At 33.5% G+C, this 9,952-nt stretch overlaps 1 protein-coding gene across 1 annotated transcript; it reads right to left on the bottom strand.

The window, feature by feature from the left end:
• Positions 1-5,966: 5,966 nt before the first annotated feature.
• LOC147409189 (uncharacterized) lies at positions 5,967-6,766 on the bottom strand. Its single transcript, XM_086426309.1, has 2 exons — positions 6,310-6,766; positions 5,967-6,135 (listed from the first exon to the last, which is right to left on the bottom strand). The coding sequence occupies exons 1-2, from the start codon at positions 6,662-6,664 to the stop codon at positions 6,056-6,058; spliced, it is 435 nt and encodes a 144-aa protein (XP_086282435.1). The 5' UTR covers positions 6,665-6,766; the 3' UTR covers positions 5,967-6,055.
• Between the last annotated feature and the right edge of the window lie 3,186 nt (positions 6,767-9,952).

A 9,952-nucleotide genomic window follows, 5' to 3' on the forward strand; every position in this document is an offset into this window, starting at 1 on the left:
GAGGTGGTAGTAATTTACACTTTAAACCGTAAATCAGTTTCTAATTTCACAGTGTTAATTTGGGTTAGAGAAAATTGTATAATCATCATGATGAGGATTACTCAATACTCAGTGTGATGAATCAAAATGTTTTCCACATGACCTCACTTGAGGGAGTAAAATGTTTATAATCAATTTATTATGAACATAGGCGCACTATAAGGGACAAGCAAGACTTGAGGGCCGTATGAGTTTAAGGTTGGGTAAGGTTTAGTCCACCTCTTTTGGTTTCAGCGTGGTCCGATCCAAGTCCATGTGCCTTTTGACACCTTAACAAAATGTGATTAACTCATCGATCTCTCGTGTCAGTTTTCTATTTTAATATTGTTTTGGATTAGAGAAAATCGTATACATTTGTCTTTAAATGGACTTAAAAGTGGATAACTATCATTTTTTCCTTATCACATTTTGAGGTTTTGCGGGAGCATTCAGCACATTTTTGAGATGATATATGACATTTGAAACATCTTGACATAATTGACATTTTGAGAGCCCTTTGTCATGCGAGTTTTATGTACATGCAAGCACTACGCTAGGACTATTCCTTTCAGTGGGATATGGCATGTATTGAGGTGTGGGAGGAGGGTTTCAATCCGCCACCCTAGATGAATAAGATCCCGACTCCTCCAACTTATGGGCTTCGTGTTAGGTCACCCATTTCATATTATCAGAAATCTTAGGGAAGACACGTAAACACCAGAGATTACATGTCTTCTTTTATTCTTACAAAAATAATAATGTTAGAATGGACACTATTTTTTACCCTCACAATGATCATAATGATGTAGATTCTTCAAGGCTAGGTTGGATCACCGAAAATGTTATCCATATAAGCCCACAACTGTGACTAAAAGTTTTCACAATTAACTTTATCAAGCATGAGTCGAGGACGAATTTGACCCAAACCCCATAGAATTTTAAGGGCTGGCTAGCTAAGGTACAATCCAGCTCTTTAGGATTGGGCATGTCGCGCATCTCAAACCCACCCTTTGCTATCGGACTTCTTTTGCAAAGTATATATTAATCGAAGAGATATTTAATAGGATCCACAAGATTTTCATCATCATCAAAGCCTAAGCCAAGAAATTAGGATTTGCTAAATGAATCATATTCCTCTATTCCACTTTGTCCATAGCCACATTATTATTATTATTAGAGAAATGCTAAATGAACACCTTTTTTGGCCAACGCTCCATACACCCTATGACGTATTGGCTCACAGCCCAACAAACGTTTGACCTGTGGCACAATGACATCAGCAATAGAGAGAGCTTCTCTCTCTTACCTCCTGCCTACATTTTTTTTTTTTTTAGATTTCAAATCTTATAAAGGGTCGTTGGGCCCACATTGATTATCATATTGACAATCCAACAATATAGTCTTTTAGATTTCATGAAAATATTCATATTAGAAAAAGAGAGACATTAAAAAAATATTATTTTTCGAACTTGGTCCAAGGTGTTAGAAGTGAACAGCCACCGAGCACCCAAATTTAAAAATAAAATTCAACTGTGTAAAATAACTATTTTTTTTTTAAAGTTCATATAATTTTGTCCTCTATAACTCCATTGCATCAGATCATGTTTTTGAATGTCACAAGGTGATCAAATCATAAAGTTTGCTTTTTTTTCACTATGAACAAGAGAGAGAAAGAGGCGTTGGCCAAAAAAAGCGTCCATTTAGCATCACTCTTATTATTATTATTATTATTATCAAATGTTTGTTCATGTCACCTTTCACGATCTCAATCCACATTCTTATGGATCAAGGATACACGATGCTAATAGAGAATAATGCACATGACCTGGTTACAACCGTTGGTCTAGGTCAGAGTGACCTTGACCAACCACATCAGAATCGTTCCAACTGTAACACCTGTTATGGCTTTTTCTTTCTTTTAAATGTCTTGCCATGAATCGGTACAAGGGAGCACGTCTTGTAATTGAACTTCAATGAGGTAGCATCTTTTGGACTTGGGCTTCACTTAGGTCCACCCAAAACTGTCTTCACTGACCCAAATTAACTATGACCTACCTCTTGGAGCAAACTACAAAATGAAATCAACCTGATTGGAAATTTTGGACATTGGAAAATTGGATTTTAGATTTTCCATCTTGGGCTTTTTTAACAGGTCCATGTTTGGGTCCAAGGCTCATGATGAAAAATGCTTAAACACAAATAAATCCCCTGGAAACAAGATGACAAAAAATTTCATTTATTATTTTACATACCCATATCCAGGTCCACGATCGTATGGACCGGGATGAGCCCAAACTTGGCCAATTACAAGACTTGCCTATATTTATGTATGTAAACAAGAAATATATCTGAATCAGTAAACATAGTAAGATACTTCAAATCAGTGTTTCAAAACTTCATTAAAAAAAAAAAACTCAGCAACATTTAACAATTGGAAACAACTCAGAATTTTACTCTCTTTTTTCAGGAAAAAGAAACTCTAAGTATATAATTTACGCCTAGAAATTAAAGAATTCTTGATATATGTTTTTGATAACGGGGTATCCCTGTAGATAGTGGACCGAGCTCGTATATGGGCTTTTCCCAGTCTATAGACCATGGTCTTGTCTAAGGATTAGTCCCGAGGCACGTACAACACCCGCACATCTCACTCGCCAGGTAAATGAGGGTGTACCCTTGCGGGTAGCCCCTGAGCGATTAATGCTTATATTAGGTATCAAACTCACGACCTATGGTCATTAATTTTACCCATACTTTTAAATCTTTAGAAATATTTGAAAAACGAGTGCGGATCAGGTAGCCAGCTCAACCTCCAATTTATTATTCCACGTGACATATTCTTCTGGGTACATTCATATTGGAACAGCCCACTATTTGGTGGACCTCCACATTTAACAGCTTTATTTCTGGCTTACAGAATATGAATTTAAAATTTTGTCTATCACGGAATTGGGCCCATCATTGAGCCCATTCCAACCAACTATTGATAGAATATGTTTGAATCCATGGCTAGAACTCAACAAATAGGCCGATCTTAGGTATTGAAGAGCATCAAATATGCTCCTTTTTTCACTTCTTTACTTCACTTATTTAAAGTTCCATTTTTTAAACGTGGACATATGTCCTTCTGTCTTTCCGCATATTGCAAATAAGAGGTTTTGTTCAACCTTACATACCAAAATAAGGGAAAATTACTTAAAGGTCCCTGGTGGAGGGTTTTCTTTCTTAATAATCCTTGAATTTTGGGCCCTAGCTTGGTAGTCCACTTAGGTGTTGTTTGTTAAACTGAAAAAAATAAGTGTTGAAACTTATAAATTCTGAATTTAAGTGTTGAAAAAGTTATTTATTACACATTGCCGAAATTGATAAATTATCTTTTTTACCCTTACAATTATATTATACATTGTTTACATGTTTCAAATGCCTATTTCTTATCAAACATAGTAAAACATATTATTTCTTATAAAATTAAAATACAATTCATTTTTAAATAATAAGTAATACTCAAAATTTTAATTTCTAAATAATAATTTTAATTTTTAAAACCCCACAAATTTCAAATTAAAAATAATAATACCATACAAGTTACAAAATTTTGAAATCAACATTGAAAGAAGTTATTTTTTATGAATAATTTTCGATGGAAATGAAGGATGTGTAATAATAAAAGCACCCCACAAATTAATAAGGGCAATCCAAACCATATAAATTTTTTTTTGTCTTATATGGATTAAAATTTTTGGAATAAGCCAAATTTTGATGAGGATGATCTATATGGTATGGAGATTATCCTCACAAAAAATTAGCCCATTCCGAAACTTCTAACCACATCAAAATTGGTTTCCAAAAAAAAAATGGACGATTTATGGTTCTTGAACTTGCTTTGATGTGGTTACAAGTTTCAAGATGATGAGATCATCCTCACCAAAAATCAACTCATTCCAAAACTTTTAACCCATATAAGACAAAACAATTCGGTCATGGTGTGGGTTTATTAATTTGTAGAGTGCTTATATAATTATCCATGGGATATAAAAAATAATATCCTTTTAAGTATATGAACATGCTTGTCCATGCTGAAAAAGAGAAGTGATTATTGCTTCAACGCAAAAATTAAGCATCAAAATAGTACTGAATTTTTTTCACTTATTTTCATTTATAAACGCTAAAAAGATGGAGTTAATAAATATGCTAATTTGACAAAAAGTACTGAATTTTTTTTCTAGCATTAAACGCTAAAAAATAGCACAAACAAACACAGTCTTAGTAAACTTTTTTTCCTTCTTTTTAACGGTCCCTTATTATTGTCGAGCTTTTTATTGTTTTATTGTTGAATTTGACAATGTAAAAGCCACTTGTTTTTTTTTTTTTTTTTTTTAAAGATCGACTAAAAACTTGACATAATAACTTATTTAAATGATTTCAAACCAAAAAAACCATCTTTGATCGATTTTCATCTAAAAACGAAGCAAAAAAATTTGAAAAACCCCTAGTTTTCTACATACATTTTCAAAACCCTTGAAAATGATTTTTTCTTCCTTCTCAAATTCTTAACGTCAAAATGAAGTCTCCTAAATTTGATTGGAATGCTTAAAATACAATTTTTTGGATGAAAATGTTAAGTTCGAACAGTGAGAGCACATTCAATGTTTCAATCTTGAGAAATGTGAGGTGAGATTAGTTCAAAGATTGATTAGAAAGAAAAGTTTTACTAAATGGGCTATTAATAGAGGGTCCCGTTCGACACCCAACCATTTACCCAACAATTTGCCCAACATGTTTTGTCCTACATGGATTAGAAGTTTTGGAATAAGTTGATTTTTGGTGAGGAGATCATCCTCACCAAAAAATCAGCTCATTCCAAAATTTCTAACCCCATCACAAATGATTTACAAAAAATGGACGGTCCACGATTTTCAACTTGTAAACATGGGGTTAGAAGTTGGAATGGGCTAATTTTTGGTGAAGATGATCTCACCAAAAATCAGCCCATTCCAAAACTTCTAACCCATGTAGGAAAAATTGTTGGGTAAATGGTTGAGTGCTGTACATTTCTCATTAATAGAAGCCCTAAAAGTTATGGACTATTTAAAAAAAAAAATTCATATAATAGAAAAAGGAAATATGTTAATAGAGAAAACCAAGTTGATGTGATCCCCGACTCCACAATAATGAACAAAAATCTTATCTTACTGTATTTTCTATTGACTTGATTATTAGAGTGATATAACAAATAAAACATGAAAGGAGAAACTTATATAAACTAAGTGGAGGTCAATATCTCAAGGAATGGCTGAAAAATTATCATCATAGCCTTACTTGCATGCCCTTGCCCTTGACATGGTATTGGGCAAGGGACATTTCACTCTTTAATCATTTAAAGTTTTAAACAATAGTTGTGATAATACGACTCATTAGGTGGCATACTCGATCTACTCCTTGACGTGACAAGTTCAAGAATCGTAGACTTGTACATCCTGGGAATTAGTTTCCCATAGAAAATGTATCCCAAGACATACATATCAATGTTAGGAGGTGGATTGAACATGCCATATGGAGAGTCATGTTATTAGGTCTCTTAAAACAAACAAACAAAATAGGAAAGAGTAATGATATTCGAACTCAATCGGCTGATGTGGCATGGACAGAATCATAGGTTCTCGAGATACACAACTGCACATTTTTTTATGGGGATTTAGAATGTGTTTCCCAAATAAACAGATCTATTGTTTTTTCCCTCTTATTTCAACCGTCTGTTTGATGGAGAGCCTCATCCGTTTGGTTGACGTTAGTAAAGTTCACAGAATTCGGCATCATCACACTCGGAGAAACACGCTTAAGGACAAAGAATTTTGTTTTCTAAGTTACAGTTAAAGAGAGATAAATCGAGAGAGAGAATCATTTTTAGTTTTTAATCTAAAGAAGACGAAATATAAGAAACAGTAAAATCAGAAAAAGTTAATCCAAATCATTTAAGTTCTTTCTTTCTTTTTCTTTTTTTTCTTTTTCCCTAATAACACAGTTGTTTCGCATAAAATCAGGAAGATTGGCGCACCGAGCAAGCTACTACTTGGGCCCACTGCCTCAATCTTGTCTTCACCAGCTCAGGATCATCACCTTCACATACACATATATATAGCAACAAATAAAGGTTAGAACGCACACAACATACATATACGATCAAATAAATCAATTACAGACAAGATCTTAGCCGTTGGATCAATATTACGTCAATCACGACGCACCGATTCATAAATCAATGCTAGAAAACTAATCAAATAGAAGAATTACCTGGATCGATTATGGTGTGAGGACTATCTAGCGATGACGATGCTTCGCAATCAGAGGTCGTCGATGACGTTGAAGAAATCTTGGAGAAGCTATCGTTGTACTGTTTGTTAACAGCATAGTAAAGTCCCAAAGCAGGTAGGGTATCTGAGAGCTTGCGATCCAACTCGGGTGAGTCAAATCCAAAACCTAACTCAATACAAGCCTTGAGTTCATCGAGATCATCATCCGTAACGCTCTTACTCTTTCGTCTCCTATTGTTATTTCCTTTACGTCTCAACCACGCCTCATCACGATACGCATCGGACGACCAAGATCGCTGCCTGTACAGTGGGAGCGGTGCTTTGGGTTCTGACATGGACCCACCCTCCAACCCCTTTGAAGGGGCTGTGTTGGGCTTCGTGGCTCCCTCTCCTCCTTCCTCTTTCGCCGTTTTTGAGGTTTGGGCAACAAGAGGGGTTTTAAAGGGGGGCGTATATCATTTGTGACTTGACTTAGGGTTAGAGAATAGAGAATAGAAAATGACAAGTTTAATTGGTCCACGTCATGATGACCTGTCATTTTTTTTATTTTTCGATTCGTAAAGCTTCCTGTTCCTTCTAAATTTATCAAAGAAATAAGGTGGAATTATTATAGCAAGGTGAGGCCCACCCATAATGGTGCGACAACCGTTGGTATGGCCCACGTGATTTGCTACTAAAATGGGTCCAACCTTGATCACGCCGCGATGATTGTGTTGCCCTCCCCCACCACTTTCGCTTGGTAGAGGTTATTATGGGACCCATATTCTTTGCAATGTATTAGTGGCGTACTATGAATTAAGGGTGCTTTTGGCTGGGTAACAAGTTACCCCCCATTAACTAACGTATACGATACAAAGTAGTTGGTTCTGGTTCGATCATTATGTATGCCATTATTTATTTATTTTTAATTTTAAAATATAATATATTTATAAATACATTGAATAATTTAATTAATAAATAATGCACAAATTAAAAGTAAATATATTTTCATTCAAATTAGAATGCCAACTCTTTTTACAACTAGAAACAACAACAACAACAAAAACTTCACATCCTTATTTTTTATGATTTTCTTTCCAAAGTTTGGTTTACTGAAAATTCTATAGAGAAAAATTTTTCCTGTTAAGGGTGGTTGAATTGAAATGAGTTATTAAATTGGCAATCCAACGTTACACCCTTCTAGATTTTATGAAAAATTTCATATTAAAAAAAAAAAGTATTACATTTTGGACTTGATCCAAGGTTTTAAAAAGGATGGTTATTGAATTCTCACTGAACTTCTAAATTTAAAGTTAAAATTTAACAGTGAAAATAAAAAAAAATTATAAAAAAAATCAAATTTTGTCCATTGCATCTTTCGGGCATCAAATCATGTTCTTGGATACTACAACGTAAGCTCAACAATCCTTAATAAGATTTGAAATCTTACCAAGTTAATGAGATTAGACTTAGGATGTGTTTGATGGAGGAAAGTTTTTTAAGAGACTTAGGAAAGTTCTTAAATGTTGATGGTGAGAATTTATTATAGTTTTTATGTTTGGTTGTTCTAAGAGTTTAAATTACATCTTATATTTTTTTTTTTTCAAATTGCAAAATCATATTCGAATTAGGATTTATCTTAAAATTTCATTAAAATATTAAAATGGTAGAAGATCAGATCTCCAACCTCATTCATCTACCTCACATGAATTCGGTCACTCTCAAGAGAGAAAACCTTAGAGAGAAAGACTATATGATGGAGTGAAGAGTGTTGAACCCTCGAACAAATGTTCTCAACTTTCACCTTGAGAGGTGAATATTGAACTACACAAACAACAAGAGACTTTGAAAGTTAAAAAATTGCCAATTTGCATTTGTTAACTTTTTCAAACGTGTAAAGTTGAGCAACTTGCATAAGTTTCCAACTCGCATAATTACTTATTAAACATATATATCATTACTCTATTATATAAGTGGAATTTAATCGAAATTGATCTAAATCGCTCCTATGAATTATCATATGGGAGATGACTCGGGTCATGGTAAATTGACATATTGGCCTGGATCTATTTAAGGGAAGGACACGTGTCGATTGTTTTCAGTGTAATTAATGTAGAATCCGATGGAATCCCTAACCCACGTTGTTGGGTTGGGTTGGGTTGAATTCAATGCTCAACTAAACCCTCTAGCCGTCCTATGGTCCCATTTTATTATTTTTCCGATGCGTGACATGTACGCGTCGGGTACGAGTTGGTGGGTTTAGTTCAATAAAGCAAGTCAATCCAACGTGGAAATGGACCCAGTGTGGTCCAGCTGGCGTCAGGTTGGCTTATTAGAATAGAGAATAAGGTATTATGCTTTGTACTGTAATTAAATTGCCCAAAAATAGTTCAAAAATTACAAAGACACCCTCCAACTTTATAAGTCGTTGACTTTGACTTGTATATTGATCGACGTAGATTTGGAAACTAGAAGATTGAAGAAAGAAGGGGGAAGAAGAAAACTTAATTAATTATTAATAATTCACGTTTATTGTTTATTAAATAAATTACTACTTTAAATGTGATTCCCTCGAAATGGATTTGGTCAGACCTCTGAGGTAAGACTACAATAATTTAGGTAGGGTGAAACTTTGGCGGGCCCAACCCAGATATGTGTTAATCCTTCCTCAAGGTTTGGGTTGATTTTTTTTTTTTTTCTTATATTTGCAGTCCAACCTGCCCCAAGCGACTTTTATGTATATTATATATAATATATATGAAAATACTAGAATGACACAGGTATTTTATGTGATTCTCACAACTCTTACATGGAATGTGCACATAACCATAGATGTATTTCTCGTAATACGAGTAAAAATCATCTACGGTTATATATGCATCTCCACATTAGAATTGTGAGAACCACAATAAATCCTGTGTCACCACAGTACAACTCATATATATAATATAGGTTATGAAAAAATCTGATTATATTAAAAAATATTGGGCATCAAGTATTACAATTGCATTTAAATGATTAAGGTCCCGTTTGACTCAGTTGCTTCAATTTGCTGTTAGAAATTGAAATATTGAAAAATTTGTTTGATAGAGATTTGTAAAAGTGTTATGCTGTTACCAGAATCTGGTAATTACTGTTTGATACAGCTTCTAGAATCTATTGTATTAGGATATTAGGATAAAATGACCAGAATACCCTTAAGGTTGATAGTGCACTTAGAATGCATTAAAAATTACTAAAATACCCCTGTAAATATATAATTACACTAAATATAATAAAATTATATAAAAAATTTAAAAAAATAATTGTATTAATTTTCAAATATTTATAATTTAAAAAAAAATATAGAAAAATTTATAATTCTATAGAAATTTCAATAGCATCTCATATTAAAAATAGACATATGAAATATTCTTGATAAACGAAATACCTGCATAACACTCAGTCCAACATAATGCATAAAAAACTATCAGATTACCCTTATAAATGTATAATTACAAGTTAATTCTGAGAGTTGGGTAGCTTTACAATCAGAAAAATTACAAGTTAATTTTACAAATAGAAAAACTCCAAGTTAATTCTGAGAGTTGGGTAGCTTTACAAATAGAAAAAAGTCAAAGTTAAGTTACAAACAGAAAAATTCC

Source organism: Akebia trifoliata, chromosome 2 (genome assembly GCF_017979445.1).
Source record: "Akebia trifoliata isolate Shusen 1 chromosome 2, ASM1797944v1, whole genome shotgun sequence".
NCBI lineage: Eukaryota > Viridiplantae > Streptophyta > Magnoliopsida > Ranunculales > Lardizabalaceae > Akebia > Akebia trifoliata.

Coding starts and splice junctions, on each gene's coding strand:
- LOC147409189 (XM_086426309.1), bottom strand. CDS start 6,664: ATGTCAGAACCCAAAGCACCGCTCCCACTGTACAGGCAGCGATCTTGG. Junction 6,136..6,309: donor TCACACCATAATCGATCCAG/GTAATTCTTCTA, acceptor GTGTATGTGAAG/GTGATGATCCTGAGCTGGTG.